Source organism: Pygoscelis adeliae, unplaced genomic scaffold, assembly GCF_000699105.1.
Source record: "Pygoscelis adeliae isolate BGI_AS28 unplaced genomic scaffold, ASM69910v1 Scaffold61, whole genome shotgun sequence".
In the NCBI taxonomy this organism is placed as follows: Eukaryota; Metazoa; Chordata; class Aves; order Sphenisciformes; family Spheniscidae; genus Pygoscelis; species Pygoscelis adeliae.
The window spans coordinates 1700398-1723568 of NW_008824010.1; the positions used below are offsets into that span (position 1 = coordinate 1700398).

Genomic DNA, 23171 nt, shown 5'->3' on the forward strand with positions numbered 1-23171 from the left:
CTGTCCCTGTCTTCCAGCTCAGGGGGCTGGGTACCCAGAGAACAACTGGTCTTAGTATTAAAGACTGAGGCAGAGAAGGCATTAAGTACCTCAGCATTTACCTCATCTTTTGTCAAGATGCTTTTCCAGAGACTAGATCAGTGGATGTGGAAAGCAGAGAAGTCTGTGAGCAGTGGAGGAAAAGGTCTAGCACCTAGACTGCTGGTGTGGTTGTGGGGATGGCATCCAATAAATCTTTGCCTCCTCTTGTCCTGCTTTGAGAAGGATTGCATTAGGGGAGCATCATGATGGGTCTTTTTTTCTCACGTGAATCATCGCAGTCTCGGCAGTGTGTGGTGCTTGGGCAAGTACCACTTTAAGTAGAAGACAAAGCTGCAGTTTAGGCACTTGGACCCCTGTGTTACATTCTGTTTTCTGTGTACTGAATAGGAACACACAGGGAGTACTTGTGTTTTTGCACGCTTTGGTATGCTCCTCCTCCACCTTGACTGAAAAAACTTGGATCCAAAGCAGAGTGCCTTATTAGATAAGTAAATGATTTTGTGTCTACTAGGCAGAAATTTGTGGAAGCTACGCGGTACTTTGTAATACTAAACTGAATTTCTCCTGAGCGCAGATTTTCCAAGTATGCTTTTAACACTTCAGTGCTCCCATGTATCATGCTCTCTTAGACCAAGATGACACATTTCTTAATGCTAAAATTGTTTTCAAACAAACACTGTTCTGATTTTTCCTTAGCATTCATCCAGTGTTTGTGCCTTACTGTTGGTACCTGACTGACTTTATGCTGGACTATGCTTTTCTTGTTTTTCTTCTCAGTTTGGAAAAGCTTCTGCTGTTGCCTTCAGAACACCGCCTGCTTCCAGTACTGTCTTTGCCAGTTCTTTGTCAGAGACCCTAGACATGTAACAATTGTCTGAGGTAACGCTGTAGTTTTGCCAAATCTGGACTCTCCACTACCAAGCTTTCCAAAAGGGTAAGATCTGTGCTGTTGTTTGCAGCTGGAAATAGAAAGCACAAATCTCTTCTGAAATCAGAAGTCTTTGCTAGTGTCCTTTTTGCAGAATGTTGTACAAAGGAAACTCTATTTATACAGGTTTGTCCTGGAGAATTGAAATTCTCCTTTGAATTTATTCTTTCCGACCTCTTCTCTCCTTGGACATCAGCTTTCCCTCATCTCTAAGACAATTTTCTTTGCCTTTCAAGCATTAAAGAGACCTTTTCAATGGCAGAAGGAAAGTCATTCCCCTTTTCTTGTCTCTATTAGCCAAGAGAGGTTCCTTGTTTTTCTGTGTTCAGCTTTCTCCAAACGCCTTAAAATCTCGTTTTTCTATCAGCCTGTTACCTCAGCCTTTTTTAATCTTGTTTTTTAAACAGGACTATAAAAAAAAGTGTACTGCGAGTGTCCAAACTTGTGCTTCATAACATTGTTGACATCTTTATACCCAACAGAACGTTGGGTACAGTGTGGAGTATATGTTATGTGATTTGTGATTGATGATTATTGTTCTGCAAATCTTTGAATGCATCTTATGGTTACTAATGAAATGTTTGGTAAGGATTTTTCCAGTTCTGGGAACCCAAATTGGTTCCTCTTTGGCTGTTTTTTTTTAAATGCATCTGAGTTTAAAATTGGGTGCTGGAAGCTGTTACTGCCTCAGCCATCTGTCTCACTCTTTGGGTGAGTATTTGCTAGCCTGGAGGCAGGGATGTCTCATCCCTGTCAATTGGCTTATGAGATGCTCTTCAGCCTGGCATTCAAAAGTGAATAACTGATTTTAATCTGCCACTGCTGAATGTATGATGGAGCCTTGAAGGCACAGCAACATAAAATGTGTACGTTTTTGTTAGGGCAGACAAGAAATATTTTGCAGTGTTTGCTGGCTACTACTTGTTGCTTTTCAGAACTGCTAGGTCATGTGCTCCAATATATAGCATTTCCAATGCTTGCATTCTTATTGCAAGATCTGCGGTGTTTAACTTGCAAATTGTTGGTTCCTGGAATTGAGATTGAAAAATGCAAGAATTTCCACAAAAACTGTGCCTAGCCGTTCTGGTTGCAGAGGGGATATCTACAATGTGCCTGAAACATGGCATAGAAGCTCCCCCTCTCTCCACTCCCTCCTCTCCCAAATGTGTAACTTAGAACAACTTTCTGCCTATAAATCCCTTGTGGGTTTGTGTTGGTTTGAATTCTGTACTTTTGGGGCTGGTACTGTATTGCAAAGTGTTGTTCTTTAATATGCAAAGCACTTTTGGGCTGTTGCCAGAATTTTTAATTTTTATGGTGCTTTTTTTTTATCAAGTCACTAGGGTTTCTGTTGAATGGTATGTTTTGATTCTGCTCATTTCTTTAGCTCACAGGGTCAAGAGGAGAAAAGTGAGCTGGGGGAGCAGTGGTTCTGGTTCATTCTTGTTACAGTGCTGTGTTCTGTGCTGGCATTGATAAATGGATGCTTAAGAATGTAATCTCTAGCATTATTTTAGACTGCTGGTTTCCTAGGTCATCTTCAAATAACTTAGTGTGCACTTCCTGGAATCTGAATTGAGCCGACTTCAGTGAATTGTTGCTGGGTAGTCAGAAAATGCAATGAATTATCAGGGTTGTAATCCAGTTGGTTTCCTGTCAAGTGGGTTTCCTTTCTTGATCTGTGTTTAAACAGTCTCCTTGGTGTGGGTGCCTTTGGCTTCGATTTAAACACATGTCAAACAAGGGACTTTTCTTTTCCCAAGCAAGGAAACAGTGTGTATAATTTGGTATGTTGTTGTCAGTACTCAGCCCGTTCACCCACACGTCTCTCTCTCATTGCTTCTTTCTCATTGCTTTTCTCTCTTCTTGAAACGCTGGTGTAATTAGAGGGCTATGTCAGGGTATATCCAGTAAGATGGAGTGGAAATTCCTACAAAGTACTCGTGCTGTGGCAAAACTTCTCTTCCTGTCAGTCTGTGGTCATTGTTGTTATTAGTTGCTTTTGATCAGCGCAGACTGATGCTTTTGACTTGCATGGGTGAATTGATTGATTTATTTCCAGGAGTTTTTCCCCCTGGCTCTCTTGTGTTCTGATGAGCAAATAATCCTTGAAGAGGAGCTTAGTTCAGCAACAGTAAGTGTGTTGAGAGATATCAGAAAATACGCTCATCCCAACTTCTCTGTGGCTTTACATCTATATATGGATCTTCCTCAGTAAAGTACCAAGTGTGACATCCCAAGGTCTGTGGTGGCTCAGAATTGATCTTATTTCTTCTTCTTGCCTGAAGACTGTTGTGGACCAGACTTCTAATTTCATAAGAACTTTCATATATTCTTCACCTGGAACTCTTACTGCTGGCTTTTTTCCATGAGCTTTTAAAATTAAATGTTAGATTTCTTAGCAATGAATTTTAAGACTTTTTTATCGTATATGTCCAAGCTGTGTGCTTCAAGACACTTTTGTGCAAAGTCTCATATAAAAAGCTGCCCTTCAAGGTATATTTGTATAGACACTCCATACAGAATGTTATTTGCTTCCTTTTGACTTGTGTTTGGGGGGGAGGGGTTTGAGAAAATCTGAAATACGCTGCTTTTATTCTCCTGACAGTACGGTTGGAATGTTCAAGTTCACTGCTTTTTTATGTTACCATTGCTTTTCCAGTGACTTTCAGTGGACAAATATAATGGTTCTTAGTGCTTGACTATGGGAATCTCTGTTAATAACTGCACGATTTAGGGTTGAATACTGAAACATAAGTTAAGTTCAGTTCTGTGTGTTAATACATGGACCAGCGTGTATTGATACTACATAAAGACCCTATACCTATTCAGGAACCCTTGTTATTAGTAGTGTCTTCTTTATGGCTTGAACTGTTTGTGTTCTAACCAATTTTTTTCAGTTTTTCTTTGACAAGTAGTGATTTCACTCCTGTCTGAGTGGCATTCTTTTTATTCGGTTATTATCATGGTGGTGCTCTGGTGTTATGCCCACTGCAGTCTGCATCCAAGTATGTCTTGTCTTCTGCATCTCATTTTTCTCCAGGACAATTGAGTTTCTTTATCCTGTTGAGACTGTTTGGTTTTGGGACAGAACTCTTTTCATGTTGTGTATTGCACCTGAGAGTGGTGTGTACTGGACCTTTGTCTGAGTTGAAGACTTACTTGGACTGTAATAGAAAACATTTTGTATGTGGACAGAGGTTATTAAGGGGGGTTAGTTGCTAGAGATCTTGGCTGATTTTGGAACTGTCAGCCTGAGATGGAAAGATCCACATGGCACTGCTGAGCTTTCCAGTTCTTGCCCTGCCTGTCCGAAGGCTAGAATAGTGTGAGATGAAATCATCTAAGATCATCTTCCTTTCAGAGACCAGTTATATAAACAGATACTTTTGTTTTCACTACTGCACTTGGGAAGAAGGGGAAAAATCTCTATTTGTCTTGCTGCATGTACATTGAGATACAGATGCATCTGATATCGCCTTACTAAACAAAGGCCATCTTCTCTAGCTTGAAGTGGTAGAAGTGCAAAGGAACATCAGTAAGTCAATTTTAATTCCAAAGTTTGTAACAGACTTGTAAAGACTTGTAACAAACTTAAGGTTTCTAAGAATTAATTTCGGATCAACAGGAAAAGTAGTTTGTTTTTAAAGGCACAGCATTGCTGTGCATTTTGCTTAACCCAAGCACTGGAGGCTCTGGGTCATGCATGACAGCCCCATCTCCAGGGGCTGTGCTACTTTGAGCATTGAGATTCATTCCTTTTAGATCATCTCCATTCTGTTGAATTGCATTATGGACATAGCAGGAAATAACTTGTAAGCTTAGTTGGTGCAACTCCCCTGAATTACACCAACCAGCCATAGCAGGGAACGTGATGTAGCTTAGATGAGTCCTGGGGACTTGAATCTGTGCAGAAGCAACAGTGACGTTGGCCGGCTTGTCTTCTCTCTGATGATTGCCATGCAAAACACATCAAAATGGAGATGTAACTTTCTTGTAGTTTAAGCAAACTAAAATATTCTGAGATTGCCAGTATCACTTCTGAATGTTGTGAATCTGAAAGGGGAGTAGGGGAATATTAATAGAGACTTGTTTTGAACCTTGTTTGAAAGATGATCTTTCTTTTTTTTTCCTGTTCCTCTTTGTGTTCCAGGGTGCACTCCTAGAAAGTGTGGAAGAGGTGTGACCGATGCAGTAATCACAAGGGAAGAAGCTGAAAGAATCCGTAGGTAATTTTTCTTTCAGCTCTTTCACCTTTTACGAGCACTTACTTTAATGACAGCGTGCCAGTGTTAAAGGTGTAGCACAAAGCTCATTAGCTGAAGGAGGATGGGTTAAACTGGTTAAAACACTAAACTTTTTTTTTTTTTTAAGAGCCATTTTCTATTTTTGCTGTACTGGAGGCAGTTCTCTTTCACACAGAGTCTGCTTAGCTCTGTGGGGCATGAGTGTTGTAGAGAAAAAAGGGAAATGAATTAAATAAATTTTAAAGGATTTTCACTTGGCCTTCTGTTCCATTTGGCCTTTAAAAACAGAACAAAACAATATAAGCCTCCTTTCAGCTGAGTCTTTCTGGGTAATTATGAGCTAGTGCCGACCCTATAGACCGCTATGAACACTAAGTGGTGAGTTTTAATCAAATAGTAGGGGACACTGTCAAATTATGCTGTTAGAAAAGTTATCAGCCTCTTCGAGTGTGATTTGCACGTGATAATCATGTAAGTGGGGAATATCACTGTAACGCTCAAAGCGATACGCAGCTTGTGTAAGTGCTTTGTTCACTAGTCGGGCCGGCCACTCTGTGATTTCAAATTCATTTGGGCTCCTGATTTTGATACAGCCTTTCTGCATTGTACAGGTTTATTTGTACTGCCCCTAAGAATCAAGATGTGGGTTTTTTTATGTTTAATCTTACTTGGCCAGAATGTTTTTGAAAGACAATGTTTTTGGGGATGTTTTGGGGATTTATGGAAGGGGGCTACAAGCTCAGAAATGTTCTGCAACATAGATACTTATTTTCGTGGCAGGCTGCAAGATTGTTTCAACTAAATGGCAGCTTCCCTTCTCAACTCAATCGGGTTATATCTGATGCATCAAATAACACTTCATGAAGAGTTACATGTTGTAAATAATGACATTAAAGGACAAAGTAACTAGACTTCAGTTCTCATCTGAGGTTATTGTTTTGCCTGCAGAATAGCAGAGAGGGGACTGTCCTTGGGAGGATCTGATGGAGGGGTGAGCAGTGTCCTGTTACTTTTTACATTCTTTTACTACCAAGGCAAGATTATTAATGCATTTTTGGGGTGAGAGGAGATGGAGAATTTTCCCTTCTGTTCAGACTTGGAAAAGATTTGTTTGGAAAGTTATTTTATCTCCCATTAATACTTCTGCTAGCAGAATAATTTGTGACTTCTACAATACAGTTGACATATTTTTCTATTATTTGGTTTAGTTATTTCTATATATAATATATATATTCTGTATTTTTGTATATATAATTTAGTTATTATATAGTTAGTCTTCTCCATCTGGAAACAGTACTATAGCAGAACTGCACAAGTTTGACTTCTGAAACTAAATTGCAGTGGTTCACAGCATCACGTAAAGATTGGTTTTGTGTAGTGACAAAAAATACCATGTAATGTCTTAAGTAGACCTTTGAAGAATATTCTTTAAAAATGAAAACAAAACCACTTCTCTTTAACAAGCACGTTTATTTTAATTTCTTTCTCCCGACTTTGTTCTCAGGATGTTTTTGTGTATGAACAGAAACTGTTTCTTGAGTGTTTGTAAACACGACCACTTCTTTAGGCCTCTGCTGAATAAGGGCATATATTAGCAGACAAGGAGAAAGGTTTCAATGAAAAAATAAGACTTTATCGTCCTTGTGATTGCTGAGAAAGACCTGCAAAAAATATAACCCGAGAAACTTAAGCAGTGCTGCCCATCTGAAACAATATATTTAAAAGATTTAACGTTCTCTGTTCAGTTCTGTCAGGATCCCTTGGATTTTTTTCAGTTCTGTGGTTGCATAATTTGCCACCTTGCCTAGATTACTCTGCCTGTTGGGACCTATGGCTTAACTCCTGTCTCTAGTGCTGTCAAGTGGGTTTCCTATCCTGTTCTTTTGGCACCTACATGTGATTTTTCATTAGACTTCCACAAAGAGGGATTAGAAGGGCAGTGTATAACACAGCTTAATGGATGTGGACCACAGAAAGCTACTGTCCAGCTGAGACGGAGAAAGCTTGGAAGAGACATGAGGGGAGGTGAACTTGCTGCCCAATGCACAGAGCTGGGGCAGTAGTCCTGAGCTGGCTTACTTGGCCAACAAGCCAGAGTATCAGACAAATATAAACCCATCATCTACATCATTTTGGAAGCATCATTGTGAGGTTTTCTTTTTAAAGGGGAGGGAAATGGGGGGAGGGGGAAAGAAGGTTCTATTGCTGCAATAAAATAAGTCTGTTAAGAAATCTGATGTCTATTGAGAATTCTGGGCTCTGATCCAAGCCTTCTCACATTTCTCATAATCTGTAAATGTGAAAAAGTTATTGCATGCTGTTACTCCGTAGGAAAAGGTGCAAGAAGAAAGTTGTGTAGTATTGCATTGAGGCCTTATCCAAAATAGTGCATAAACACTGAAAGATGCTAAAAACAAGAGGTGACCAGTGTTTCTGGGAGATTGTGTTTAGGAGAAGCCTTTAAATACAGTCTCTTTACCTGGTTTCTTTTATGCCTCTTTCTCCCCTGTTCTGCTGTTTTCCTCTTTTTCAATGTGCGTGCTTGTGTTCCCCATGTCATGGAGTGAATCTTCTCCCAGTAGTGCTATCTTGGCTCCCAGATATTATTAAATACTGACGGGATGTGTGGTGATGATGATGTATAGATGAAACTGTCTTTCTTCATTTGGGCCTTTTATCCTCTTTTCAAATCTCTTATCTACATAGCATACAAAACGTTTCAAGTCTTACTTCATACAGCTGCTTTTCCTGTATGCCTCTCAAGCTTCAAGGCTGTGGGATTAGGTCTGGCTTGTTGCTTTAAATTTCTTAGGCTTTAGAGTGTTTGGATAATTCTGTCCAATTATGTCTGTTGTTCTAGGACTAGTTAGTTCCTTAAAAATTCCTTAAATAACTCCTTGTTTCTGTTTAATTCTTTTTAATTCTTTCTTTAGCCACTTTGAACTCTCCACTATTCCAAATAAAACTTCTTCAGATTTCTACTGGGATGCAGACTGCTTCATTCTCTCTGATTTCCTCTTAACCTCTTTTTAAGCAACATGTCTGATTTTTTTTGTGTGTGTGTGTGATACTTCTTACATTTTGAATTCACAGAAGTGGATTTGTGTCTGTGTGTCTGGGTATAACTTAATAATTTAAAGATCTAAACTTGCAGTTTGTGACACTTTCAATTCTCTCCTTCCTTTGTTTGCTGCCCTTTCTGCTTCCTTGGAGGACTGAAGTGTAGCACAAAAACTTGTTTCCCTTTCCATCCTTTTGTGCTGAGAAGGTCCTGGCAAACATCTGAATTATTGAAATCTCCCAGGAGTCATGCCCCAGTTGTCATGCTGAGCTTGCTTTCTTGTCTTCCTTTGTAATTTTTCCTAGATTTATTTTTATTTACACACACACAGAGAGCGAGGCTAGAAGAGGCCATTGTAATCTTCTAGTCTAACTTTCAACAGAATCCAAACAGTAGCATCTTCTCCACCAGTATGCTGCTTTCCCTTGTATGTCTCTGTCTCTGTAAAATAGTTTTATACCCTGTTCCTGACTCACAGAACATGAATTGCATTAGTTCTCTTGATGTTTGCCTCAGCTTAGGTTTTTTCTTCTTTATAAAGATAATGACATTTCCCTTTCTTCCCTTCCTAATATTTTCTTGCATGCTACCCCTGCTTGCGTTAGCACTTTAGTCATGACTCATTCATTCACGTCTTTGTAGATGCTACCGTCACATCATCTCTCCAGTGTAAATGAAATGACTCATTTACGATCAGATCTATTGGCATTTATTTAGAAGCCCCAGAAAAGAAATCCCTTGATGCAGCCGGTCAGCTGCAGTCTGTTTCCTATGTTGCAGCAAAACCGGCAGGAGTAGCCACCTACACCTCCCTTTTGCAGGGGAAAATTAAATTTCTTAATCACTGGGAGAAGCAAACAATCTGCGTAGCTGTGATGCCAAACAAGGGTTTCTGATGTAGGCCCACCGACCCATGCATAGAACAGTGTTTCTGCAGACGATAGCCCTCCTTATTCTGCTTTCTGCCCTCCCAACCCAACTCTGATGTCCTCAAAACGTTGTCAGCTCTGCATTTTCCAGGGAGAAGATAAAGCCTCTGCATAATACTTGTCCTATCTCATACCTCTACTACAGGCTGCATAGTTTTCTTCCTTCATGATTAGCCTCCTGATAGCAGTTAGGAAACACGTACTTGTGAGGAGTGAAAGACATGCTTGGCAGTGTGTCTTTCACTTTACTTAGAGCTGCGTGTTGGTTGATTATCTGGACTTAACTCTAGGAAGCTGGAGAGGAACTGGTTGTGTCTGATCTATATCTAGTGTAAACTTGTCCTGGACACCATAGCCAAATATTGTATTTAATTTCCACAGTAATAACCTGTGACTCCAGCTATCTGAGTGATGTATAAATTAGATTGGTGACACTTGTGTCTCCTAATTAATCGGCCTAACTTTTAAGAGGCATTGCCTTAAGAATGTAACCCTGGCCCCGCTACAAGTAGGGAAGGGTATTTAAATGTGGGAGCGTTTTGAGAGTCTGTATAAGACTGCCTGCAGTGACAGCCAGTTTGGTGCTGCCCAGGAATTGGTGGCCATGTAGAACCTCCATTGCTCTTCCCTCTTCTGAGCTTGAGTGTGTGAGCATTCCCACAGGAGGAGTGGGGAAGGTTTTTTGAACTCTGCCAGCTTCTCTGCAGACAAGCAGAAATAAGTTTTGCATTTTTCTCTCTTGTGCAGTGTGTCTGCAGTTTTCTTTAAAAATCTCACTTAAAACTTTTTAAGGGTGGAGGAAGAAGGTGGAATTGCTGTAGAAGTGAATGTATATTTAATGGTTGGCAATCCCTTTTAGTGAGGATCAAAGGCAGGGCCTTTGCTTTGCAAGATGGGGAAATGGATCCTTTTTGCCATATGCTGAGAAACGGTGATTACTTGCATGTTCTTTTTGAATCCTTTTAGCAGTGAGAGGGTGGAGAATGTGGGGCTAACAGTACTGAAGGTCCAAAAGAACATATACTTGTGCTTTATTTTTTTTAAAGGAAGTTCAATTTCCTTTCTATAGAAGTTCTGTAAACCAGGATATTGGGGTAGTTCTGTTAAACAATCTCTCGGAAATAGGTGTGTGGGTATGTGTGTTTGCAGTGTTCCTGCCGTCTTTAGATAAACTTTGTAGAGCTTTCAGCCTGGGAACACTGACCTGAATTGCAGGCTGACCCTTGATGAGATAGCTGAACTTGAAGTAACGGTGTTGACACAGGCTTACACCAAGGTATTCTTCTCAGTGTAGGAAATGATGCTGAAAACGTTCTGAAATGGCAGAGGCCAAAATAAATGTGTTTCAGTTTCTTTCCAAGGTAGCTGTTAAACAAATAGCTCTGTGCTCATGTTTATCAAGTCCCTGTCTATGTTTGGCAATCAGTTGTTTTCCTCTGTCTGAAACAACCCTGAAGAATATTCTTTCTTTTTCAGATTCCCTTTTCTGTCCTCTTCATCTGGCTTTTCTAGGCTTTATATCGTAGCTATTATCTTTTCAGCTATGAATACCTACAGTTCTTGGGGGCGTCTTTTATTGATTCATTTGGTCATTTTGGATCTTCGCAACTGTAATCATCTGGTGCTTGAAGAGTGAGAAGGAATGTGTACTTTTGGAAAGCATGTTGAAAGTATTTGAAAGGCAATTTGTTTTTAAATTAAATTCAGCTTTTCAGATGTGTCCTGCTATTTCTCCTTATAATCTACTTTAGCATGATCACGAGCATATTTTTGAAGCTACATGGGAGCGGTTTTACTTCTGGCTGTAGCTTAGATTGTTGTACAGAACCAGAAACCAATACATGAAAATACTTTATTTCTGAAGCTTGAGTAAAGTTTATTAGGAGAGCTGCTCTTGCATGAGTGTGAGATTACTTGTTTCCGTAACAGTCCTCTGAAGCTTTTGGAGAACTTTTGTGGGAAGGGGAGGTCTGAAAACTCATGCTATGTCCACTTGAATAGCTCGTTACTTTATATATTTTTAAAGCTTTGTTCAGGGGTAAATAAAATGATTTGGGTAGGTTTATTAAAAGAAGGTTGTTACTATCCCTTTTAAAAGGAGACTTTAGTGGAGTTCCCCTGATTCAGCTCTGAAGCTCAGAGCAATTGAGCCTGCAGCAATTTTCTTTTGCTGAGAGATTGCCATGGGTGCCTTCCTCCAACATGATCCAGAGAAGGAGGGAGAAAAATGCTTTGAGACTAGGGGTGAACGTGAAGCTGTGTTGCTAGCCTGGCATTGCAGCTCTGACATGTCTGTGCGCTGATGATTTGCTGCTGCTCATTCACCAGCCTGTCTGTGTTTGGGTAGAGATATAAAGTGGCTTCAAACAGTACTGTCCCAATCATGCCTGGAAATTCTTGTTGCTGGTAAGATGGAAGTTATCATTCTTTCCAGGCAGCTCACCTAGCGGTATTATTATTATTTGGATTTTGTTAGCATAATGTGAATGGTATGTGGTGCATCAAGAAATGCCAAATTCCAAGACGAGTGCTTTTGCCTGGATATTGTATATCAAAGATGTCATTACTTTGGTGCCGGTCAGGTTAATTAACTGTTGCTACTTGATATTTCCAGTATAAAAAAATAAGACTGCTACTAAGCAGTCATATTTTTAAATACTGTTTAACTGATGCAAAACAAACATGTATTTTGTGGACAGCAAGGGACATACAAAAGTGTACTTCATTCAATTTAGAAAAATAATTTAGAATCCTGAGAGGTAGCTCTCCATCCTGGCAAATCTGAATACTAATCTTTTTAGCTTGGTCTGGAGCTCGGCAGAAGTGTTTTGCTTGAATCGGATGAAGAAATGGATTGAATTTTCATATGTAAAAACTTTTCAGTCTTTGGTTTTCTTTTACAGTGGTTTAGAAATTGGGGAAAAGAAAGTTTGGCTCTAGTAAGCCTTAGAATTATAATTCTTTTAAACAGACTTTTATGGCCGTATTAAATATGAGAAGCATACAGAAACTCATGGTGAAGGAGAAGTTTTAATAACAAATGTTGGGCAAGATAAATATTAGTGCTGCTATTTGAGCACTTCACAAATATTGGAAAATTAGTCATCTTTGTGTGGAAGGGAAATGTCTTCAAGAAGGGATCCAGGAACACGGTGTCTTACCCCTAGCCCATGGAGGAAGACTCCGGCAATTCTGTATGTCAGATTTGAATCTCGGGAATAGCAGTCCTGTGCTTTATTCATAGTCCCTTAATCTTTTGTGCATCTATACAGCAAGCTGAGGGAGGTTTGTAGTTGTAAAGTAAGCATTAGTATTGTGAACTCAAATGCTAGAAACTAATATTTTTACTTGGGAGGCTGTGGAAAGTGAGAGCCAACTTGGGACAGTTATTAAAGGTCACAGTTAAATAATGATAAAACCTTTTCATGCTCTTTCTCCTACTTTTTTGTTTCCTTTCCCAGGCATCAATTTTGGACTTGCATTCTGGAGCTCTTTCACTGGGGAAGCATTTTGTTAATCTGTACAGGTAAAATGGGACTGTGGCTTGCTGCCTCTCTTGTTAGCCTACACTTCAGTGCTCATTGCCTTTTCAAATTTCTCAAGCCCTGTGGGCTGGGGTTAGTAATGACAAACTGTAGAAGTTGGTTAGATTCACCACAGTTTCCATGACCAGTTAAAAAGCTTTTGTGCCATGAAAAACGATCTTTTGTTGAACTGGGCTCTTTGAAAGCTCCCATTACCTTTATTTTCAGAGTTGTTGTTGCACCGGTAAATAACAGTATTTTTTCACAGTTATAGTCTAGTCAGCCAGCAGTGGAAGAAATTAAGTAGTCTGAACTCGTAACAACTTGAATCCATGTGCTTGTTTCATTATGTGGGAGGGGACTCTTTTCACGCCTGGGGAATTCCATTATCAGTTGCTGCACCTTGATCCTCTAATCTTTTAACATTTAATCTTAGAGCAATGCTTTGGCAGCATCACACTAAAAAGCATTTGTAGGATTTCTTTGTATTGTGTTTTATTGATTGTGGGTAAAGCACAGGTGGCAGTCTGATTCAGCAACTCCTCTTTTAGACTGTTGTTTAATTTTTCAGGTACTTTGGGGACAAAATTCAAGACATCTTCACAGAAGAGGACTTTGCATTATATCGGTAAAGATTTTCAATAACTGCTGAATGAACCACAAAATGTAACTTTATGGGTTTTTTGTAGAGTGCAGGTTAGGAGGGAATTGTCCTTTGGATTCAGACATACAATTGAATTTGCAGCTCAAAATAGTAATTTCTGTGAGAATTAAGGTGCCTTGAGGAAAATAAGTGAAAGGACCTTTTGGTGACTACCTGATAAATGACATCTGCTGCTTTGAACTTAGCTGCATTACCAATGTCAGGACAGTATTGGTGGTGTCAGTGTAATCAGAATGATGGCAGCACCACACATTTCCCGTTCTGCATAAGGGGTTGACCTGCAGGCAAGGAGAGCTGCTTCATCCGAGTTCTGTGGTTATTTGCTGGAACTTTATAGCTGGGATGTAAAATCCTTTAGCATTAACTCTTATTTCACACATTATCCAAGAGGTGTTGTGTTAGGTGACAAAGACAATCCTATGCTATTATTACATTAGGAACTTGGGGTTTTTTGGGTGAAGTGTAGCAAAACATTAAAAATGGTAAAGCAGGAAGTGGAAAGATTTCAAATTACTACTGTTCTGGCTAGAGAAGCAGAGCACACTTTCCCCCTAAGAAGCCGGAATATGAAATAGCGATGTAATGTAATAGCTTTGGCATCTGATGCTTTTAGCTTTCCTGTAGACCTGCTCATATACTTAACAAAGACAACAAACGTAAGGAGTTCCATGTGTCTGTGAAGGTGTGTGGCCAAAGTTTAGGAACAAGCATTCTTTGTTGACTAGACACAATAAATCTTTAGTTACGCATTTCCGTTGCTTTCTCATAATTCAAAATGTACCTGGCTTGAACGTTTTAACTCTTTTTGTCTTTTTCCTTGCCTTTGTGAAGGACTATGACCTCCCTCTAGTGGTGACGATAGTGTTAAGTAGCCAAATAGGTTTATTATTTTTATTAGTATAGTAATTTTATTTGTCTTAAATTATTAACCACTTAAAGCTTATTTCTATTCGACAACTATTTTAGATACTATGTCTTCATAGATGAACTTCTTTAAAATGTGTTTACTTCTGCTCCCAAAATCACAAAAACCAGACACTTCCTTGATTATTATTGAACTTTGACTGTATAAAGAAAATATATAGCCTCTGCCTCACCAAGATAGTGGGGAATATTTTGAAAATAGTCTTTGTTTTGTCTTCCATTCTGTAGAATATCAAAGAATCTGTAGAAATAACAGGAGTATAAGGAGGGGGTGTCTTACTAAAAAATATTTCTGTTTCACATTACCTGAAACATTCAGTTTTTCAATTATTTTTATGAATTTCTGATCCTTACACTGTGAGATGAGACAGCTGCTAGGCAATATCAATATTCCATTGGTATTTCATGCCAATATAGGGGATGTTTCAGTCTGCTGGATACGAATCTAATACAAAATGTATTATTAAATGCTTCTGTTCATATTAATGGCAGTGCTTTAACATGGGCTGTATGTAGTACCTTATGTCCTTAATAAATGATTTTATGCTATTCGTGGGAGCACTTATCTTCATTACTTTCACTTACCTACCAAGGTCAGTTTAAAAATACACTCTTGAGAGAAATAATTAAATGTAATTCATGTCTAAGTATTACTGATTGCAACAGTAACAAATCTGAGTAAGCATTCTGAGCCAGGAGGCTGGTTTCTAAACTGTCTCTGTCAAAATTATGTTGCTTCAGAATCAATTATGGTTTCTAGGCTGATGCTTTAACCACCATCTGCCAAGCATATTACAGCAATTCCTCTTGCTTCACATAATAGATGCATCTTTATCCAGAAGAGAGACCTTTAAATCTGGATGCTTGGTTTAAGGGTTGTGACTTCAGCAGAAAATGGCACTATCAAAGATTTATTCCAAAAATCTTATTAAGGTAGAGGCATTGAAAGAGCAGAGGAAGAGCTGATAGTTTGCTTTCTCCCTTTATTCGTTCTGCATGTGTGATTTCTGTTAAAACTTTCTGGCTGTAGAAGAGCATTGCTCTGTCTGCTTCTACTGCCTTTGGTGCTTTTCACTGGGAACAGTGCGGAGATGCTGACAAGTGGGCTAGAGAAGTTGTGTAGTTCTGCAAAGCTTTGAGTGTTCCTGTCACCGTACTTGAATCACACTTTGCAGTGACTCCTAACAGTGCATTTTTTTGCTGGTCTGGCAGAGCTTGTATCTTACAGAAACTTTTCTGTGGCACTTGTAGTTCTTTTACTCGGTCCTTTATGCTGCTGCTGCTACATTAAGCTGGCAACTTTGCAATCTAGTGAACATCCTTTCTCTTAAGTTGTATGTTCCTTAGACTTCTAGCTACTTCATTAGCTTTTTTTTTTTTCCCCTCATCACCCTGACTCCAAAATAGATTTCAGTAACTGCTTTTATAGAAGGTGGTCATATGCTCTTTTCAGGGAGTCCTATTCTGCCTTTCCCTGAGTCTGGTCTGTGCATTTTGATATTATCCAGTGAGTCAGTGCAAATGTACAAGGACTGCTGCTGATAAATTCTGGGAGGGATTAATTTGTTACTTATATTGTTGACTGGGTGCTGTACTCATATATTTATTGCCATAGCAGAGCTCTGTTTAGTGCATCTGATCAGAGCCAGGGTACACCCTAAGCAGTTTGAATGATAGAATAGTTGCTGTGTTTATGAAAATGAATGCTTACATTCTCCAGCATAAAGAAGTATTTTCTTTGTAGGTGTAATACACCAGAGCTCTCCCAACAGTTTTTGATATATGGGGGATGTGGAGAAAAAAGTATGAAGAATGAGTGGGCCAGGATCAAGAAGGGAGGGGAGGCTCCTGCTTCTTCTGGGTGCATATGAGAAGTGGCTGAGGGAACAATATGGCTCTTACTGTACCGGATCCAAGGTAGCCAGAATTTCTGGGCTCATTCATTCCTTCCTTGATAGCACCTTCTAAGCTGAAACATGGCTTATCTTGTCATGTGATTTACACATGAAGTACAACGTGTTTGTCCTTAAGTATTTTACCAATAGACTATATAGGCTGCGTCTGGAATAGCAGGGAAGGGAATGGAAAGGAAAACTTGCAGTCATGATATTGATAAATGTTGAAATGGCCAGGTCAGTGGAAAGCAGGCTGTACAGAAGAGTTCTTATAGGCTAAAAAGTGACTTTATACTATTTTTGAAAACAGCTACGTGCTGTATTTGGCATGCTACTGGGCACGGGATGAGCTGAAGTACACAGATGCCTGTGTTCAGATACATGCTTTACAGGATTCTAGGGAACACTTTGATCTCTGAAAGAAGTCATGCCTTTACTCCTACGGCAAGGTAAACATTTGATTCCCATGTATAGTGTTAAATTTGCTATCGCAAAGAGGGACACGAGATACCTTATGGTGTTTGAAGCAGAGTTCATGTTTGCACTGACGAGTTTGTCCACCTGTTGATGACTCCTGCAGTGGGGTAGATGTGACGATGTGGAACGAAGGGCAACCAAGATTATCACAAAGCACCCTGCAAAACGTATCTCCTGCAGCACACAATCATCTTTGCTTTTGGCACCAAACTTGTAAATGGATGATTTTTACACATTCTTACATCAGCTACAAGCTAAGATCTCCTTGTCATTAGTTACAATAGTGCAATGCAATGTTTTCTAGTAAGATCAGTGTTCTGCACCTTAATTCCCCCCCACCCCCTATATTAAGCATTAAGTTCTTTTATACTTTATGTGGCTTTCTTAAACTTATTTTGAACTGCAGCCACTTACATATGACAAAGTGAGAAGTCCTGGTTGTTATTCACATGCATTGAGAAACAGTCTTCCCTTGCGTATTTTCCATTTTCTTCTCTAGGTTATAGTGCCTATGTATTTGATTTGACGGATGCCACATTATTAGAAAGTAGGTATTAAACACTATCTCTGTGTAGAAATAATAGCAATGTGCTGGCTCAGCTAGGAATTTCATGGAGTTTCTGTAGCTTTTGAGCAGTATGATATGTACTCAAGCAAGAAAAAGCATTTAGGCGCTCAAAGGTACTGCTCTTTGGAGCTTGTTTCCAGCAAATCTTTGCCATATGGGTTATTCAAACATCAGTGGAAATCTGCCGTGTATTCATGACCGATATGCCTTTTTTTTAGCTTTTCTTGTTGATTCTCTGTAATTGGGTTATTTATTGCACTGCATTACAGTGCAATAAATGTTGTGCATATTTGTAGGCACAGTGTTTCCAGTTTAATCGTTAGTATTAAATATAAACTGCTTGGGCATTTGTTGGAGGTGTATCAGATGACACTTTGTGTGTCAGGATAGTATTTCATGCTTAAAAATTTAAGAGCATCCACAGGATGTGAAGAAATAGGGAGGCTGAGATGGCCTGTCACTCTTTGTTCCATCATATGTTACATAGGTTTCTGTTGTACCTCTTAAATTCAAGCCTGAACTTTGGCAATACCCAATTTACAGCAATGTAGATTATATGTATTTTTTGTCATGTGTGTATACTGGGGAAGAAAAAAATCCAGTCTTGAGTATTTCCTTTCTGTCCCTACCATTTCTCTTTAGAAAGGTCATTCTGAGAAGGGCTTTTCTTATGAGTAAAGCTTGCTGGAAAGGGGTCTTGTTTCCAGTGACCAGTACATGAGTTTGGGTTACTTTGCTTGTTTTTTCCATGTTAGATTTGGAGTTCATTGAAATTAATAAATTACTTCCTACTGAGTTCAGCATGTGCTGGATTAGGCCCTAAAAAAATAATTTGGTTTTTCCCCAGTTCTCACAAATATGTCTAAGTGAGCACTGAACGCAAACTAGAAGATTAAGTGTCCCCTCCCCCTGAGACTTAACTTTTTAATGACTTTGCAGCCTGCACATCAACTTTTTATTATAGGCAAGTTAACCCCTCTTGCTCATTGAGCTCTGGTGTGAATAGTCAGTATTCTTTTGCCTGTTGACCTCTTTCTTGAAGGAAGGCTGTTGCTGTAAACTTGCTCCCTGGACATGTGATATCATGGTGTGTCTGTATTATGTGTTAGCGCAGCTGTAAGTGCAAAGGGTAAATACCTGTTTTTTGAAGCCTAGTCCAAGATCCGTTACAAGCAGTGGGGCTTTTTCATAGTTTGCCATTTGTTTTGTTGAACGGCAAATTATTTATGTGCATAAAATTCATGTTAGTCTGCTACATAGGCCGTGATTGTCTTGATTAAATTTTTGAGTGATGCTGTGGTATGTCGGATGACAGCTCACAGGGAAGCAAAAGGCAGGAGCACACAAGTCAATGGAAGAAATGCAAGGTTGGCATCTCTTGTCACCTTGTGCACTTGAAGAAGCTACTGTGATTAAAAGTAATACTTGAAGCCAATAGCGCACAGGGAAATAAGAGGCCAGCAGTACGCTTCCACACCCAAAAACCAGCTACCTGGGTCAGCTGAAAGCAGCTGCTTCCTTGAGACCAGGATAGCACCTAAAGTCATGCTTCTAGACCTCTCACCTCAACTGCTTCATTACTCTGTCTTCCTATTCACTACTTCCCGTGCCTACTTGATTTATAAACAGGAAAAAACAAACTTATCTTCTGAAAAATATGCTTATTTTCTCTTTGCAGCATACTTAAACTGTTGAGTTTATTTTCCTTTTCTTTTGATAACCCATTGTCTGGTCCAAACCAGGTAGACGTTTGGTTGCTGTTTTTGTCTACCAGGAAGAGTTGAGCAGAGCTTTGCTTCCTGCTTGGTTTGTAAAACATGCAGTCTTGCCCAAAGCCATTGCACGTAAATCTCAAAGAGGAGTGAAGCTTTAATGGAGCCTTATAAACACCAGACAGCAAATCTTAATAGAAAGCCTTTAAAAGTGGGAAAGGAATCAGCCTGAAAGAGGAAGCAGTACTGCTTAGAGAGCAATACAACTACTGGAGATTTAAAGTTATGTCAAGGCTGTGGCCTGACTACTTCTGAGTGGATATATTCCAGCTGGCTGATGCAACTGGCCACCTGGTGTCAGAGCCAGGGAATATGCTGCTTTAGTATTTGTGGGTTAGGCTATTAATTTTTGCGTTGGGTTGTTCAAAGTGCCAGCTGCCCTCAATTCATGATGAAGTGAAATGAGTAATTACATTTAATGCTTTTTGGGAAGCATAAGGCAGCCTCTGCTGAAGTCCTACTTCTTGGAAAGAAAACAGACAGAAAGATCAGGCTCCCACAGGCATGAGAGGAAGGACCTGTAGATCCTTTCCTGATGTCAGTTTTACAAACTCTACCACTATGTAGCTCTCAACTTGAAACCTCAGTTCATGCAGCCATGTAAGTACCTGAAAATCTCAGCTCTAACTTCATTTAATGGTTTTGATATTTCACATGTAGAACAGCTTGAATTGACCCCTAAAGCTTAGACTCCTGAAAATGTAAAGTGAAACAGGTTAAAAATAAAATCTTTGTGGTTTTTATTTTTATTTTTGGTGAGGGACAAGATGTGAATGGAATGAATATTTAGGATTTTTTTAGTACTTGTGGAAATAGTTTTTAAGAGGTGACTTTCACAGTCTAACAGTGGAGCTCTGGTTTTAGTTCTGTCACTTCTTTTTAGTCACTGTTTAAGTTCCCTAGAGAAATACTTGGGAAAAACTTTCTTGAAAATTATGCTGAAGTTCAGTACTACCCAGTGGAGGAAATAAATGTCTGATGCAGAAAAGATGCAAAACTACTAATGTAATTCCATGCACAACTTCAGAAGTGTGTTTACTCAGAGTATCTTGTTTGTGTGCTGCTTTTGAAGCACTTAGGAAGGAAGAAAAGGAAGACTAATACAATAGCTAAGAATGTGTTAAAATTGGGAGAAAACAATAAAAAGATTTTAAGAAGCATAGAGGATTACATTTAAAAAAACCCTAATGTTTTCATTTCATCTCATTGTGTTATTGCATTCTTTGCTGGTTTTTAAATTTCCTCAAAGTTAAATACATACTAGCTGTATGCGTTTACTGGTGGGATTTGCCAGTGGTATTCCTCATTAATCACAAATCTCTTCTCTTTAAAAGCGGCATTGACTGGACTAAGGCTGGCAGTTCTAGATGGCCCTGTTCTAGCCCTGTATGCAGTGATATCTGTCCTGAAAGATGGATGCTGCTATATAAGCAGATCTGTATAGTAACGCATGCGTGATTCTTAGTCTTCATAATCTTAAAAATAGAAATCCTGTTCTTTTCTTCCTGTCTCCCAAGAAACACAGGAATAGCTAAGGTAGAAATAGTTTGGTTGAATCTTTTAAAAATAGTTGGGAAAGACATCTTGCATTCATTTTTAAGGAAAATCTGGTTATGACACCAATACATATGTTGACAGAGAACCCTGAGTTCCATGGTGCCAGAGACTTCATCGGTTAGTTTAAAATTGGTGTAAAAATAGTTGAAGGTGATTCAGAGGCAACCCTTTAAGAAGATACAACTTTCTAGTTATCGGATTTGGATTAAAAATTTATATGTGAAACACTTTAATCTTTTCAGTAGTTAATAAACAGTGAGATATGCATGGAATTTTTCAGGAAAACAGACTGTTTAAACAAAGAAATTTTAACACCTAGGCCACAGGAGACAAATAGTTTCTTTTTCTTGATATTCAGAGAATTTAAAAAAACCAAAACAACAAACCCCAACCCAAAACACCAGGGGTTCTCTTTTTATGATGTAGTAGATCTCCTTTATTTAAGGCAAAATAAGAGAGAAAGTACGGGTATATGTTCCCCATGGTTTATTAGCTGAGGAAGAAGCTTAGCCCTGAAGAAGCAGTAACTGTGAATGCAGGAGAAAAGAGAAGAAGCAGGAGAGAAGTGTGTCACTTAGCATGCTGTGTTGTGTTGTGTTCTTTGCAGTGATGTGAGACAGCGAATTCAACAGAGAATTGCTCAGGCATTTGGTATCAGCTCTGCTTCCATGTACCTGACTAAGCCAACGTTCTTCTCGAGAATAAACAACACAGAAGCCAAGACAACACATGATGAATACTGGCACCCACACGTTGACAAGGTAAGTAAGTACGAGGCTGAGATAGGATGTGAATGTTCCCTGTTGTTATTAGATCACTTTGAAGTCATTTTGCATTAAACAATCAGCCAAACATGTTTGAAAACTGGTGCTTGTAAAAATCATTTGGGGGATGAACCGAATGGAAGGATAAGTGAGTTTTAGAAACATAGGCCAGTACATTGCTTTTCATCTTATTTTCTCTACTTTAGTTCTGCTAGAATTAATAAATTGTGTGAACGACTACTCAGGAATCTCTTTTTTCAGAAACGTTGATTAAATTGACCTGCACCTACAAAGTGTTTCAGTTTCATCAAACCTGCATTTCCAGTTAGGGTATCGCTCTTTCAGCCAGGTCTAGCAGGAGCTATTTCAAAGTGGTCAGTCAGTCACTGTTGTTAGTTGATCTGAGCCTCTTGATAAATGCTTAACGTTTATATTTCAGTTATACATGAATTGAGGCTTTTTTACTGCATGTTCTTCAATGGGGATATGGTACCCTCTTTTAATAATTTGATGTTTTGTCACAATACTTACATTCTAAAACAACTTTCTTTTAACTGCATAGTCTTCTATCTGTAGGCTCATAGCTTAATACTTTGCATTTCTCAATGGACTTAAATGATTTGGGATTGGTATTGAGTTTATTTCTGAATTTAACTGAGTTCAAAGGTTCTGTGCAGCATAGCAGAATACAAACTAACAATGGAAGAATCAAATAGCAAAAAAAAAAAAACCCAACAAAACCCCCTCTCCCAAAAAACCAGAATAGCCACATTTCATGTCTTCAGGATTCAAAAATTAGAGTCACTTTAGAGTCATGGATCACCCAAGATGGAACCAAATAAAACTTATCCCATCAAAATCTAAGTTACGCCTCAGTGCTGAAGTCTGTATGTGGGTAGTGTACCTTGAAGTCTATGACCTGAAACATCTAAGATGAAAAATCAAAGAGAGAAATATTCCTTGCCTTGAAAATATTTCCCGGAAAAAGTCAGTCTAAGGGAAGTACAATGTCTGTTGCTCACAACATTAGTGTAAGCTCTTGTGCCCTTTCTTGTCATGTGGGCAAAAGCAGCTTAAATTTAGAAAAACATGGTGACAGCGATGATACCTGATACAGCCACTGTTCGAAAGAAGAAAGTAACGCAGGGTGGAATTTGCAGTCACTGATATGATAAAGAGGAGACCAGCTTTTGGATGCTTCTTGTTTAAAAAGCTGTGATGTAACCATTGAATAGGAGTGGACCTAGGACCAGAGGTGGTAGGGATGATTTTGAGGTGCAGCTTATTTTGACTAGTGCTGGTAGGAACTGGTTGTAGGGAGCAAATTGTGCTGGTGGGGTTCATGAGAATTCCATCACATGTTGCACTCATTTCCAAGAGACACTAAATAAACTAGTGATTCTGGTTGTGTGAAGTGCAATAAATGCATAGGTTCCTCACAGTTTTTCCACACTTTCAGAGAATCAAATTTGACTGCCACAAGAGAAGAGAAAGCAGTAAATTTCAATAGCTGATGGCTATTTTCTCCACTTTTTTCTTTCAGCCCAAAAAAGCTTATTTTAGAATTTCAGACTCTGATTTATTACTGTAATGAGATTTGTGTCTGCACAAGCATTAGGCTTGCCAATATTCTCTTTATTCTTTTCTGCATGTGTTTTGCATTGGTAAACGAATAAGGTGGTTGGATAACCTCACAATTAAGTGTTTCTACCTACATCTCTCCTATAATGTATGAGTTATTTTGTCATTTAGAAGAAAATCTGTTTCCACGAAGGGAATTTGTTTCCTTTGTAGAAGCTGATTCTCTGTTATGGCATCC

At 39.0% G+C, this 23171-nt stretch overlaps 1 protein-coding gene across 1 annotated transcript in view; it reads left to right on the plus strand.

Annotated features, from left to right (window-relative positions):
- Positions 1-23171, plus strand: part of OGFOD3 (2-oxoglutarate and iron-dependent oxygenase domain containing 3) — a 48084-nt gene that overhangs the window by 5155 nt on the left and 19758 nt on the right. Inside the window, exons 2-6 of the mRNA XM_009326486.1 lie at positions 5124-5199; positions 6166-6208; positions 12669-12733; positions 13303-13359; positions 21196-21349. Coding sequence (XP_009324761.1) covers positions 5124-5199; positions 6166-6208; positions 12669-12733; positions 13303-13359; positions 21196-21349 — 395 coding nt within the window. The remainder of the gene's footprint in view (positions 1-5123; positions 5200-6165; positions 6209-12668; positions 12734-13302; positions 13360-21195; positions 21350-23171) is intronic.